The following is a 15,964-nucleotide window of genomic DNA, read 5'->3' as shown; positions in this document are numbered from 1 at the left end:
GGGAAACATATCAACTATAAGAGGAAAACAACGAAACAACAGAAACACAGAAGTGCAACATAACACAAACGACAATGCAACAAACAGTGAAACGAACTATAAGATAGCAACTGACATTTTCCAATATATTTACGACATTGTTTTTATTTTTTCCGTTACAACAAGATTACAAACATAAATAAGCGATTGTTTATTTTATATAAATGTCAAAAGGCTTTTTATATGCCAAGGGGCATTATGAAATTGAAATGTCTAATACAACAGACAACACACGTGCATACAAACAAAATACAAGAACACACTTCACAGAAAACTTAAGATTGAGTAACCGGGGTTAAATTAAGGTGCTAGGGTATTTAGTTTCTGCTCCACTACATGGGCAAATTTCACTCACATCAATTTCACGTGAATATAAATTCATGTGAATCTCACGTGAAATTCACATCAATTTCACCTCAAACGAGCTTATACGTGAAACTCACGTGAAATCAGTTTTTGTGAGTTTCATTTGAATCTCATATAAAACTAATGTGAATTTAACATCAAAATCACGTAAATTTTTTTCATGTGAAATTCACATGAATTTCTAAAATAGAGTATTTGAAATAACATCAAAATTTTCAAATTTAATTGAAATCATGAAAAATATCAATTTTTGTTGTTGTTAATTTCACGTGAAATTCATGTGAAAATTTCACATCAGATTCATATGAATCTCAATTCACGTGAAATTCACATGAAAAAATTCATGTGAATTTCATGTGAGATTCATGTGAAATTCATGTGAGCAAATTTTGCCTGTGTAGTAGAATACAAATGGAGCAGAATGTGTATTGTTACTGTGAAATAGACATTTTATAACGGTAAACAAATCATAAGTTAGTCCTTAAAAATACCAAAATGGATGACATAAACATAAATTCATAGTTTTCGTTTAAGCAAATTTCCAGAAATACTTTTAAAGACATATTTTTATAGTTTTCTCAAACTAGTTTAGGAAACAACTTGATGATGTTTGGTGTTCACAAGACAATTCGATTGTTGATAATTGATATTAAATTACTGATGTTTTATTTAAAGTCATTCGAGACGAGTTTCTTAAAGATTTAATATTATCGAAATTAATGAACCAATGCATGCATTTTAGAATGTATGTTACTCGTCTCTGAAATTATTCACACAGTTCATTTGTAGAAGTCAACTTTATTGTAATGTAAATACTTGTAAATAGGACTCAACATATAGTTTAGTGCTTTGTATATTAGTGATGATGAGCTCTTTTTGTGATACTTATTAAGGAAATAGTATATTAAACCATATTATTATAGACTGCAAATAACGTTCAGTTACTATATCTAGACAATGACCATGTTTAAATGCCAAAGGTCCGGGAAACTTTTGTAAACTGCACAATAACAAAAATACAGAACTCAAAAGATAATTCAATACGGAAAGGCCTTTATCAAATGGCAAAATCAAAAGCTCAAACACCTCAAACGAATGCAAATAACTGTTAGTTCATGCATTTTCTCATGAAGCAAATGATAGATCAAAGTTGCTTTGATACCTATCTTATCTTTCACTGGTATGACAGTAAATATTATTTTATGCATTTGATCGTGGGATTTTCGTACAATTATTTATTAATCAACCATCGTGAGGAACAATTTTGTTTAACCATTCCATTTTTCTACTGACATATTTATCACATGTTTAATGCTTTTCTTTTGCCATCACTTCATTTTTGAGGATGTTCATCTTTTTATTTTTAATCCGCTATTAGTAATAACAAATGATTATGTGTAGGTTAACATGGCAATATCAAACGGTCCTTAGTAAGCGTTTTATTTAGATGTTTAAAAAAATAACATTACCTGAAGTATTCAAAGTTATACAGTTAATTCCTTAAAAAAAGTACGGCATAATCATCAGTAAGCGTTAGGAATGTAGGTACATTAAATGTTGCCTATGCCTGTTGTGAATACTGTAGTGACTCAACACAGTACATGGGCGTACTACAATAATGTTTACTTTATTTGAATCATCCGATGAATAGCAACAAGTTGGCTGTTTTGATATTGATATTATTTTTTTACATTTCATTCAGACATGTTTTTCAGAATTCTGGTCACCTATTAACACTTAATTCGTATGATTACCTGAGCTGTATTTGGCAAAACTTTTGGGAATTTTGGTCCTCAGTGCTCTTCAGCTTCGTACTTTATTTGGCCTTTTCGGCTTTTTTGGATTCGAGCGTCACTGATGAGTCTTTTGTAGACGAAACGCGCGTATGACGTTTATACTTAATTAGGCCTGGTATCTATGATGAGTTTATTTACAACTACTTGGTCGATGCCACTGCTGGTGGAGATTTATTTCCCTGAGGGTATCACAAGCCCAGTAGTCAAATTTTTTTGTGCTGACATGAATTGTCATTGATATGGTTATATTTATAAATTTACTGTTTACAAATTTTTAAATTTTTTGAAATACTAAGGCTTTCTACCTTAGTCATAGATTACCTTAGCTGTATTTTGCAAAACTTTTAGGAATTTTGGTCCTTAGTGCTCTTCAGCTTCGTACTTTATTTGACATTTTTTGCTTTTTTGTATTTGAGCGTCACTGATGAGTCTTTTGTAGACGAAACGCGCGTTTGACCTATATACTAAATTTAGTCCTGGTATCTATGATTAGTTTATTATTAGTGTAAAGTATATATTGAATCAGCGTTCATGTTTAAATATCTTGTACTTTTATGATTTGGCATTTGGATAGGGATATGTGGTATTTTTGTAAATGAGGCACCTGCCAACAAGAGACGAAATGACGAAAATGTTATAGATCACCAAATGATCTTCCATAATGAGCAAAATAAATGAGTATACATGAGTATAAGCTGTCAAATGGTCATTTTTCTCGTTTGAATTGTTTTACATTATCTTATCGGGGCATTTTATAGCTGACTATGCGGTATAAGCTTTGCTCATTGTTAAAGGCCGTACGGTGACCTATAGTTGTTTATGTCTGTGTCATTTTGGTCTCTTGTGGACAGTTGTCTCATTGGCAATCATACCACATCTTCTTTTTTTTTATATAATTCGATTACCAAAAAACAAATCTAGGTAACAAATTAAAACTGATGGAAACACATTTACTGTAAGAGAAAAACAACTGAACAAGAGAAACACTGAACTACCACAAAAGCGGACTGAGTGATACAAACTTAGTACAGGGCATTTAAAGGAAAATGTGGTGTGTTGAACCTGGTTTTATGACTAGCCAACTCTCCTGCTTATAATGCAATTTTAGAATAAGCTAACATTACGTTACTTCGTGACAGGAATACAGTACAAATAAACGCAAAAACACTCAACACAGAGAAAAACACAAATAAATAGTATAAACCCATACCGTTTTCAAATATGATGAGGCCAAGACATGACAAAATGCCAAACAGTTTAATCGACAAAACAAATTACTAATGTTAAAAACGAAACACCGTGCTGATAATGACTTCCGTGAAAAGCAGTTTCTCGAAAAAGTCATTTTATTGGCATTTATTCTACAGATTCTTTTCTTTAAAAAGAGTTTTCTCATATTTAAACCTCTATTACTTGATCAAACAATAACAGTGACCGAATTTCGTCTTCGGAATATCATTCAAAATTATAGTTTGTATTTAGAGGCATGTGATTAAATGAGAATTTCTGAATGCGCGAAGGACAGCAATATGGTTTTGTAGGACTTTTTGGTAAAAGGTTCAACCTTTCAGGTCCAGCTAAATATGAAACAAAATATCGGCCATAAAAGGTAATCTTTGTTGTTTATAATAATTAATAAAACGATCATAGACATATGTAAGGAACATATTCTTAAGGTTGACCTGAATGTATGTATAAAGAGTATACGATGTAGCTTCATTTTTTTAGATGTCAGAATCCAGAAAAAAAAATCAAATTTGCATAATAAAATAAAACAGTATAAATAGTTTTGTATATGTTGTGTACAAGTTATTTTTTTGTACAAACTATAAATTGTATTTTGAGTTGTTCAAATTGTAATTTGTACAAAATACAATTTGTACAAAATTTAACTTAAATTCCCTTATAACTTGTACAATAATTTATAGTTATAATTTTGCTTTAAAAATACAAATTATAGAATGTATATTCAATGACCAAAAAATAAACCTTATTTACAAAAAAATAAAATACCCAGATGGAGACAGGAAATGTAAATGATACATGCATGCCAGTTATACTTATAGTACAATAGAAATTGCATCAAATGACAGTTCTGATAAAATAATAAAATTGGCCCCAGTGACATTTTTGATAGTATGACAGAAATTGTCCCCTGATTATTATACATACAAGGAAGCGTGCTCTGTCTAACCAACAGATCCATGTGCAAAACAGTAGCACGATTATGTTTTGCTGATTTCACATGTCAAATGAACGCACGCAAATATAACCTAAAGCTGAGCGCGAACTTAAATTTGTTTAAAAACAGCTCCATACCAAATATTCAACCAGGAAAACGATGCAGAAATTATGAGAACTTGTAATGTGGGTTCATGAATTTCATAATATCAATTTCTCAAAATACCTTTTGTTATTTAATCTGGATAATTCGGATATTGCATTGGAACAGCTGTAGTAACTTAAACAAGATATATGTTGAAAAATCATATTTGATATAAAAAAAGATGTGGTATGATTTCCAATGAAACATCTCTTCACAAGATACCAATGACACCGATATCAACAACTAAAGATCACTGTTCGGCCTTCAACAATAAACAAAACCCATACCGCATAGTCAGCTATAAAAGGCCCCGAACTGACAAATATAAAACAATTCAAACGTGAAAAGGTAACGGCCTTTGACTTCTTATCACCACACTTGTTTTTAGAAATATTGGGTTGTGTGCGGGTGATTGTATCTTTAATCTATGTTGCACTTGCTGCAATAAAGAGCTTGTGCCTTCAAAAATCACCGGTATATCTCTTTAGAACAAATGTTTACCCCTCGATATATGTGTGGTTGCCTTTCCGTTAACCTTTACCCCACATATCTGTTTATTCACACACAACATGCATAAACAGTACATGCAGTATGTTCATTTAAAGATGAAGATAGTTTGCACCTGTCCTAAGTCAGGAATCTAATGGTCAATAGTCGATGTTTGCTGATGTGGTTCATAAGGGGTTCTCGTTTCTCGTTTTTTATATATGTAATGTTGTTGCTGTCTGACGTACATAAAATATTAAAATTGATTTCATTGCTCGAGCCATAACGTCTTGAAAACAGATTGAGTTATGAGACTTAATACGTTTAAATAAAATGAAATACAGAAATTCAGTTTTTCAAGTTAAACTGAAATAGATCTCATTGACAATCGAAAGGACATTTTTATTTGACCTTATTCAATAATAAAATGTACTTAGAGATAAAACATGAAAAGGCAGAGACGCTTATATTGAAGGAAGTGTAGCTGAACATCTTATCGAAAATGAAGAACAAATTCACAAAACTATACTCTGGGTTTGCTTTGTGATATTTTCTACACTCGTTCACGCTTAAAACAGTCAATGCATCTTTGATGCATGTATATTTTTTTCTTTATTTGAGGTTAAAAGCAAAGAAATCATCTTTGATCAGGGTCTATATCTCGCTTTTATGACATCAGACCAAATCTGTATATTAACCTGAAAAGAATTTAGATTTTGATATGAACTATGTAAATCAATCAATTAACGATAATTAGGAAACAGAAAAAAATGTATCGAAAGAACATCATTCATCTCACAAAATATCAACTATATTACCTGGCATGTAAAGCGAAATTTATTCACAACAACTGTATGTATAAAAAAGAAGATGTGGCATGATTGCCAATGAGACAACTTTCCACTAGAGACAAAATGGCACAAAAATTATCAACTACTTATGTCACCGTACGGCCTTAATCAATGAACAAATTCATACCACATAATCAGAAAAATCGAATTCAAAAACTATGAGCCTAAATAATGTACAAAACATGAACGAAAAATAACTATGTAACACACCAACAAACGGCAATCACTGAATCTCATGAATTGGGACAAGCACATTAAGAATGTGGCGGGTTAAAAATTGTTAATTGAAAATCAGTTGAAAAAGGCTTTAAACATGATTGAGCTATCGTACGAAATGTTAACATAAGAACGCAACAATTAAAGGACTGACTGACAATATTGCATTCCAAAATGATTACGATCGAAGAGGGGTATTTTAGATTAGTTTGTATTAATCTTTTGGGCTTTAAAAATATTTTAATATAAGCGTCACTGATGAGTCTTATGTTGACGAAACGCTCGTCTGGCATACTAAATTATAATCCTGGTACCTTTGATAACTATTTACGAAGAAAATGATGTAGCACTAAAATTTCATTTGCGAATTGACTGTGTTACAGAATAGGACAAGGACTAAGTGGTTTTTATATCAAAACTGTATATTCAATCAGAAAACATATACTAAATATCTTGTCGACATCTTGTGACACAAAATACAGAAAAAATGGTTGAAATTAAAAACTAATAATAACCAAATAAAATAAATATTTAAGGTGTTTCTTAAAAAAGTAGAACCAAATAATCCAAAATCGAATTCTCTTTTTCAAGGAACAAAGAAAAAATCTTAAAGAGAGAAATCTTAGTTTTGATGTTTGTATTTCATTGCTTCACAAGATGGACAATAATCATATTGTCATTTACTGATCTCCTCTGGAGCACCTGAGATAACCCCCAGTTGCTTAGTCTTTATTTTTCCATGTTTTGTCTTGTGTACTATGGAGAGTTGTCTCATTGACACTCAGACCACATATTCCTTTATCCATCATTTGTCTGTGTGTCTTTTTCTGTTTTAGCCATGGCGTTGTCAGTTTAATTTCGATCTATGAGTTTAACTGTCCCCTTGGTATCTTTCACTTCTATTTTACTGAGGATTTTGTGGAAGTAATGGTGAATTAACTACTAAAAGCCATTACCATTGTCTCTTCCAGGTCTTTAGAGTTATGTTCCTGTTAGCTTTGACAGACTATTACATAATTTTATATTGTTTTTAAAGTATTTCAAGAAGGCCACACAATGCTGATAAAAGTTGAAATACTTACAAAAATTTCTCTCGCAGATATAGTTATAACTGCTTTTGCATGTGATGTCAAACCATGTACTTCCACCGCTAACAAAAGAAACACAATTAGAAGTGTGTCCATTGGAACCATAACTACTATGCCAAGTTTTAAAGGTAGCAAGTGACTGGTCTACACTCCATCGCCATTCTCCCTCAATTAAGTCCGTCAGACCTATCCAGTAGTAACCACTTTCTATAAAATATACAAAAGACCTCTCTTTAAGGTAGCACAATACAAAGATTTTATCACTCCCAATCAGACAACTTTAAACTGATGTTATTTCTTTCATCTAGCTTTAAATTTTATAAATGAGGCACCAAAAGAAAGAAGAAACATTAATCTTTCAAATGGTGAACACTTCAATTTGACATGATTATTACATAATTAATTGTTATGTTGTTAGTTGCCATACTAAGATGTCTACACTTGAGTGAAATTAGCTTCTTTGTTATTCATAGCATCCCAAAATATTTTATAGATTCTTGTATAACACAGTTTGACCTCCAAAAGAGTGTCTTAAATTTTTCCTATTGTATTTCATTCTCTCATAAACCTTCAATGAAGTTTTCTACCTCAATTCATAAGAGATCACTAAATTTAATTGGGTATAAAATTTGTTCTATTGATGTTTTTGGAAATCTGAAACACATTTTTGAAGATAACTGGACAAGGAACAACATCAGGCATATAGGGGCACCAATCTAGGAGCTATATTAATTTAATACTACATTTTCATGACAAAAATGAATGTGTTACAACTTAATAAATAAGGATTTTCCTACTTGTACCCAATAAACTTCGATATAATTCGCATGCATCATTGGGATACTCCAGGATTGGCCTTTAATCATAAAGGAATTAGGATTTGACCAGTAAGAGAGCATTGAATTTCATCAATTCTAAATATATGCTACAAAAATCAGATCTGGCGGGAAATGTTATATCCATATTGACCTTGCTATAAGTCAGTTGCTACTGATATGTTCAAAACTCCACCCACCATGATAGACCTTTACTACTAATGATCTCAGAAGTTTAATTACTCATTGCATTTACTTTTTTCAATACTTTTTTTTATTCATTTAGTACATAACATAACATATATTGGTTATTTTATTGTTACAAAAAGCAAGTTATGCATGTGTACACAAAATGATCAGTTGGTTCTTTTGCGGGATGTATAGAATTATAAATGTATACAATGACAATATGATGTTTTACATAAAGTCAATTTTTTTTCAATCTTGCAGTTTGAAAATAAAATATCTAATTTGTATTTTCTTTTCAAAAGAATTCTAATTTAAAACCTTCTCTCCAAAGAAATTCTAGTATGTTAGTATGATAGTCCCAAATCAATTGTTAAACAATTTCATTTAACTAATATCGGCACATTTATATTTTGATTCCTTTTATATCTTCAAATTGTTTTTCTCCGGGCATCTTCTTTTATGCAATATATTTTTGTTTGGAGTTCATAATCTTCATTTGTCCATTAATCTCTAATGCACCTCTTTTTTAAAACTGTTATTTGTCTTGCTGGTCAGTGGTCATAAAGCTATAAAATGATTCTATCGATTGTCCACAAAGTATTGCCCATATGATCTTGTATCAGTCAGACACGTGCATTTGTTTATAAAACTAATTATCATCAAAACTCATTAACAGTGGAAGATATGTAAATACCTTTTCCTTCTGTGGTTTTAGAATATTAAGAAGTATCAAAAACAGCTGAAAATGATATTTGATATTTATTTGCTTGTTTATTGTGCTACCTTTAACAAATTTAAAGATAATAAACCTTGATTACTTCTGGTGACTATAAAGACAAAAGTAGACGTAACGAGTGTATACCATATTGGTTAGATACGTTCAATATGTTTAGAACATTGAATTGAAAAACTTACTTTTATTTGAATGTAACCACTCATTTTCAGTTGAGTTATAAATCTTTACGAGGTATCCACCAAAATCCCTGCATAGTCGCTGTAATATATGGTACAAGACTTCTGTCAATTGAACTTAATATCATAGTATCACAGGTTCTTAATACGTTCTTATAAACCCTCTGAAACAAGACATTAACTTAAAGCTATATGACAGTTGTTTTCAATTCGCTGAAGTGTTTGAGTTTTTGATTTTGCCACATGATAAGAGACTTTTCGATTTGCATTTTCCTAGATGTTCGGTATTTTTGTTATTTCATTTTAATATTTGATATGCATATCTAATTATTTTAGTCGAATATAATGCTTTTGTAGAAATTGGATAGAATGTGGGATGGTGGATGATCTCAAAATTTGTTTTATAAATAAACGCATTTTATCTACTGGGGAAGTACATTGTCATGAGGAAATTCCAAGATATGATGAAATCTACGTTATCGATTATGCATATTGTAAGGGTTTATGTTGTCGTAGAACACCCCAAGGTGTGTCACAATTGATCAAATAAAAGACCGATCGTAGGGAGGTCTTTCCTTGGGCAATCCTGACACCCCGAGGTGTGGTCTACGCCAAGAAGAACCTTAAAATATGCATTATCTGACTTATATATGACTTAAGATTTGCAAACATCAGAATCCTTTTTTTACTGACCATACGACCTACGGCTAAATTAGAATGTGAAATAAAACTCATTTATTTATATAGATATAAACTTTAATAATTATTATTTATACACAATAAAAAATATATTACTGTCACTGTATGAAGTAAGAAACACATGATTTGTTACCATCCGATAACGATTTATGAAAAATTCATTACATTTGGTAAGTAATTTATTGTACAAACTTAGTTAATGGAAAGGTGGTGATATGTTGCTTTTTTCCCTATGTGTAATGACAATTCTAACGCGGAAAAGCGATTATTTTTTCAACAATTTTAATTGAATCAAATAAAAAGTAAAATCACAAAAATATTGAACTTAGAGGAAAATCAATTCGGAAAGTCCATAATCACATGGCGAAATCAAATAACAAAACGTATCAAAAACGAATGGACAAAAACTGTCATATTCCTGACTTGGCACAGGCATTTTCAAATGTAGAAAATGGTGGATTAAACCTGGTTCTATAGCGCTAACCCTTTTACTTTAATGACAGTTTTATTAAATTCCGTTATATTTACATTGATGCGTTAAATAAACAGACACAATAAATAAAATAGTCAAAATATGGGTACATCAGTTATCATCGTATAACAATTTTAAAAGGAACAATTTAACAGAACACAAAAACATCTACTATCTACGAACACATTCATTGATTTGAGTGTCTGACGTATTCAGATATTCAGAAGGATTTTTCTTTTGAATAGCAATACATTCTTTTAACAGATAATCAGGATATAATTAAATACCCTCCCTCCCCCAACCGACCAGATTGTGAGGTACGTGAATGTTATTTAATAGAATATAAGAATATTTGTTTAGCTGATCATTTGATAAAGTAAAAGGTATACACTAATGTAAAAAAAAGTTAAGAACTGACACGAACGGAGAACGAAGTTTTATAAAAGTTTTACATTAAAATAGATCTCACATATATATTAATGTCTCTGATTTGTAATGATAATTTAATAAACTCTTCACATTATGTGTTTCTAAAATTAAAATATGGACAATGACGAATTATAGTTTGCATTTTTATCAAGGAAAAAAACAGGTCATTATTTTATTTCTTTAAGCACACTTTATTGAAACATGGTATATATCGTCAGGGTTGATTCTTCGAAAAAATGACCTATATTTCTAAAAGAAAATAACTCCATATAGGTATATAAGAAAATGTAACATCAGGTTAAGGTAATGTTGAGTCCTATCTCTTATGAACTTAAGCTAATCTATACTATTAAACGAGAAGACCTCATTTTTGGTGTCGCTTCTCTTCTTTCCACAATAAATTAATCAACACGACTCTGTGTCCTATATGTACAGTGCATAGTCGCATTTGTCATCCATTCATATGATTATTCAGATTGAGTTATTTTGGGAGAAAAACGAGAAAAAAGGCTACGGATATTGTCCCGTCATTGGTCGAAATTTTAAGTCAGATTATACTTCCGGTTTGCGTTTTTCTGTATACTTTGAACAAACAAATAGTACGAATAAAGTGTATTTTTATTCTGTTCAGAGTTTATTAAATGGAGAGGGTCTGTATACTATGTCAATTGACCACCATGGATCGATTACTAAACTAAGAATTGAAAGTAAATACACTTTATTTATATAGTAATATACAGATAAGCGCTAAAATTATTCATGTGAAATTTTGATACCTTTTCTGAAATTCTCCATTCATTAAATATTTTACAAAATTCATTGATTACAAAAAAAAGATGTGGTGTGATTGCCATGTTGAGACAACTCTCCACAAGAGACCAAAATGACACAGAAATTAACGACTATAGGTCACCGTACGGCCTTCAACAACGAGCAAAGCCCATAACGCATACTCAGCTTTAAAAGGCCCCGAAATGACGATGTAAAAAAATTCAAACGAGAAAACTTGCGGCTTTTTTTATGTACAAAAAAGGAACGAAAAACAAATATGTAACACACAAACAAACGACAACCACTGAACTACAGGCTCCTTACTTAAATGTTCATAACATACTAAATGTATGCCCGCAATTTCGCGGGTGTGTTCTAGTTAACCTAAAAATAACTGTTTAGGGGTTTATAAAAATGTAACGAATTATCATTTTATCAATAACCAATAATTAGAGTTTTCGATTCCAGAATAACATCATGCTTTTTTCATTTATTGTTGATGTAAGGTTGCATTTACTTGACCAGATAAGAAACGCGCGTCTGTCGCAAATATAAAAAATATGCAATCCTGGTATTTATGATGAGTTTATTTATACCCTTGCATATAAAGGGTAGGAAGTGATAACGGACGAAAACTTATAATATACTTTTTTATGATAAATAAGAAATTGAATTATTGCAGTTGTATTAGCGTTCGAGAAACTGCTTATGTTTATTTATCAAACCAACCGAAATATTTTTTAAATCTTAAATATCAATGTTTACCTCGGCTTCAAACCAGTTTTCCTTCTTTTGAGAAAAGTAGTAACAATGTCCTTGATATTTCTTCCACTGCCCTTCTACAATGTGAATAAACCATGTATAAATTGCAAATTGCACATTAGATAATGTTTTACTTGCCGTGTACATTTTGCCACTTTACATTGACATTTAATGTACATTGGAGTTTTGAAAGAACAACATACACTCCTGGATTGATTTAAATGAAGATCGTCGTCGAAGTCTCTTCGTCATTATACAGTGAAATCTACCCGACGGAGTTATGTTTGAAAAAGTTGATGTGTTCTTAGGGAGCAACCATTTATCTTCAAAAAAGGGGGTAAGGTTTTTTATTAGTTTTTCGACACCATCAATCAAAATATTATGTTCTTTTCAAAATGCAACAATATAAAGTATAGGAAAAATCTGGATTCAGAATTATTTTTGTTTGTCATTCACAATATTTTTTTTATCAAATTGGGGATCAGAATCTTTTTTTTAGAAAATAAAACCATTACCCCCTTTGAAGTTAAATGGTCATTCCCTTAAAGAAGAAAGCCAATTGTCTGACTGATTAAGTGATATTTTTTCAAATATACATAAAAACCCGTATATCACATGTTTTGAAAACCATGGCGTGAATAAGTTTAACAGAGGTTTTCTTTATTATCAACGGGATAAAGCTGATGACCGTAGCTCGATTTACGGTCATCCCAATATGTAGAATGAAAATGTGTGTGTTGTTTAGAATGTTTTTAGCTTAAAATTACCTTCAAAGCCCTTCTCCATAACAATAAGGTTAGTGTCCACTTTCTTAACTATTTTACTGACGTTGGTTATCATTGTCACCAGTTGGTTTTTCATGTTATTTAAAAAAGATTTCTGAAACTCATCCGATTGGATATTGAGAGTTTTCTGGAACTCATCCGCCAATCGGTTTTTCGTGTTACTGAGAGTTTTCTGAAACTCATCCGCCAATGTCTCTACGGTCTGTTCAAGGTAACTGTCTACTGTTGAAAGTTCTTTTCTAGCATCTGCCAAATCCTTATGTGATTCATCAGTAAGACATTGTAATTTGAAATTTTGAATACGTATAGCGAATGCAAACTTGCTTGTGCAGATCAGGAAGACTACAATTATTTTATGCGTAACTGGATGCTACAAATACACCAAAAAAAACGTGAAATACAAATATATTAGAAATTATCAAGTTTAATAAAAAAATTGAATAAAGATATAATAAAATTGAGATTTTTTATCATAAAAAGACCATTCTTCACTTATGTTGCTACCATAACATTAAGAACGTAAAAATAGTTTTATTATGAAAAGACAGTTTTAAAATATATGAGATACCATTGATAGTCTAATTTCAAAATCTTCAAATTGGAATGCATGTTTAGGCCACAGTAGCATTGTATCATTTGAGCGAAATTCCGTAGGTGATCTGTTGCAAGGCACAACTTCTGTCCCTAACCAATATACCCTCATTTTTCAGTGACATTCCAAATTTCTCCGACCAATTTCCAAGATACAAGACCTACATATTGTATTTATTGTTAACTTGTTCATGCCTGAACATGCATGCAATATTTGCCACTGGAGATTAAGCAGAAACAATAAATCAATCAATTTAAAAATTTATTCTATTTTCTATTTATCGTTAGTTCCTTAGATGGGTCAAACCGAGACTTCAAATTTGATATGTGCTTTGTCTTCGTAAAATCCTTAGTATAGGTAAACAAGTGTTAAAAAAATCTTTCTTCCAATGAAAAACTGGAAAAAGATTGATAATTTCCACTTCGTCAATACTTATATATAAATAAAAACTTGAATATTGTAAGTTATGACGTTAATTTATTCGTAAAACAATATATTACACGAGTCCACCTGGGTAAAAAGAATATTTCATTCAATGAAACACTACTTAAAAGATTGAAAGTTCCCCCTCTGCCAATTCTTATATATGAATAAATACTTGTATATTATAAGTTATGACGTTGTTTTATTCGTCAAACACTATATTTAATGAGTACTCACGTAATACCAGTTAAAAATTATTAATTTTCCTTAGTTTTCTTGAACATAGATTCTTCCCTCTTCACTGACGTCAAGTTGGGTATATATTGATTTAAGACAGTTCATACTTTTATATCGCTTTTGAAGAGTTCTTAAAATATCAAAATATTATTTTTCTTCGAAGACTTTACATTTGATTGTATTGTCTTCTTCCGAAGTCCTTAAAATTGTCTTAGGAAGTGTGTAAAGTGTAATCTTAATTCTCACTTAGAAGGACATAATCTTTAGCCTTCACTAAAGATATTATATGATAATTGAATTTCATTTTTGTTCTATTCTTTTTTAAATTTGTTTAATTTGTTTAAATTGTTTGTGATATATCTTCTTATAGTGGAAGCCTTTTTTTCTGTTGTATTGAAGTGTATTTCATCATAGTGCAAAGGGCCAAGGGTGTAATTCCTTTTGTCACTGTCAAGTAGTGTTCGATGTAGTGCGTAAGTAAAACGAAAAAAAAGCTCGTATGTAGCTAGGTAACAGTAAATGATGAATTTTCAAATCTAAATAATCGAAAAAGAATCAAGTTAACAACAAAATATTTTCTCCTGCTATGCATGTAATTTACACTATGTAAATCCGCACTCCTTCAAAGTGTCTCAGTCAGAAAAAGGGAAAATGGGTAATCTTAGGCTTTGCTCATTGTCGAAGGTCGTACGGTGACCTATAGTTGTTAATGTCTGTGTCATTTTGGTCTCTTGTGGACAGTTGTCTCATTGGCAATCATACCACATCTTCTTTTTTATATTAAAAATCAAATACCTATTCCTATGCATAAATATCTTAGACCGCCAATTTTTTTATTTTCGTAAAGTCATTGGATGGGTCAATGTGAGACTTTAAATTTAATATTTGCTATTTGTTCGTTAATAACTCAGATTACATGGTTAAAAAAGGGAGAGTAAAAACAAAAATACCATTTTTCCTTCCAAGACTATATAGAAATGAAATTGTCCACAATGCATCATTAAAATTTCCTTCATTACCAGATAGTGCGAATCATTTTTAACATTTTCTCAAGTGTCTATCTATCAGGCTAGAGATTCTGCGCATGTTTGACTCTGTCTTTACTAATATATGAATAAATAATTTGACATTGTTAGTTAATAAAATATTGGTCAATCAATATGTTACATTTTGGTACTGATATAATTTAACAAACTCTACTAAATTTGCCCGTTTATTAATTTTGAAATTATCAAGAAACTAAAGTTTCAACTCCCTTGAAGTTGGCTTTAGATGAAGTTGGCTTTAGATGAGTTTGGCTATTTATTTTAGGTATTTTTGACATATAGCTCTTCAACGGTTTCGGTACTTATACATCTTTGGATTTCAAATGTTTGGCTTTGAGCGTTTCTTATAAAGGTAAATCCAGAAAAGCGTTTCGGACTCAAGAAATTTTTAAACGTATTGTTTTCAATTTTTTTAACAAAACTCCTCTATTTCGAATAAGATTTTTTTTCAGTTCTCTTTAACAATGAGTTCCTCTCTTTTCACTGTCTTCCAGATACGCATATATCAATTCAGATTTAGAGTTCTTAGAATTTTAAAATATATTTTTCATTGAAGACTTAAAATTTGATTTCATCGTCTACTTCAGAAGTACTAAAATAATCTATAATTGTCTAAGGAAGTACGTAAAGTGTAATTTTAATTTTCACTTAGAAAGACTTCTTC

General features: G+C 30.8%; 1 protein-coding gene across 1 annotated transcript; it reads right to left on the bottom strand.

Annotated features, from left to right (window-relative positions):
• Positions 1-5,600: 5,600 nt before the first annotated feature.
• On the bottom strand, positions 5,601-14,336 carry LOC143053394 (perlucin-like protein). The gene is made up of 6 exons (XM_076226189.1): positions 14,255-14,336; positions 12,985-13,372; positions 12,221-12,294; positions 9,088-9,166; positions 7,163-7,375; positions 5,601-5,711 (listed from the first exon to the last, which is right to left on the bottom strand). Exons 2-6 carry the CDS (start codon positions 13,076-13,078, stop codon positions 5,707-5,709), a joined length of 465 nt encoding a protein of 154 aa, XP_076082304.1. The 5' UTR covers positions 13,079-13,372; positions 14,255-14,336; the 3' UTR covers positions 5,601-5,706.
• Between the last annotated feature and the right edge of the window lie 1,628 nt (positions 14,337-15,964).

This window comes from Mytilus galloprovincialis, chromosome 12 (assembly GCF_965363235.1).
Source record: "Mytilus galloprovincialis chromosome 12, xbMytGall1.hap1.1, whole genome shotgun sequence".
In the NCBI taxonomy this organism is placed as follows: domain Eukaryota; kingdom Metazoa; phylum Mollusca; class Bivalvia; order Mytilida; family Mytilidae; genus Mytilus; species Mytilus galloprovincialis.
Note: the sequence above shows the minus strand (reverse complement) of the source record. Positions and strands in the feature narration are given on the sequence as shown.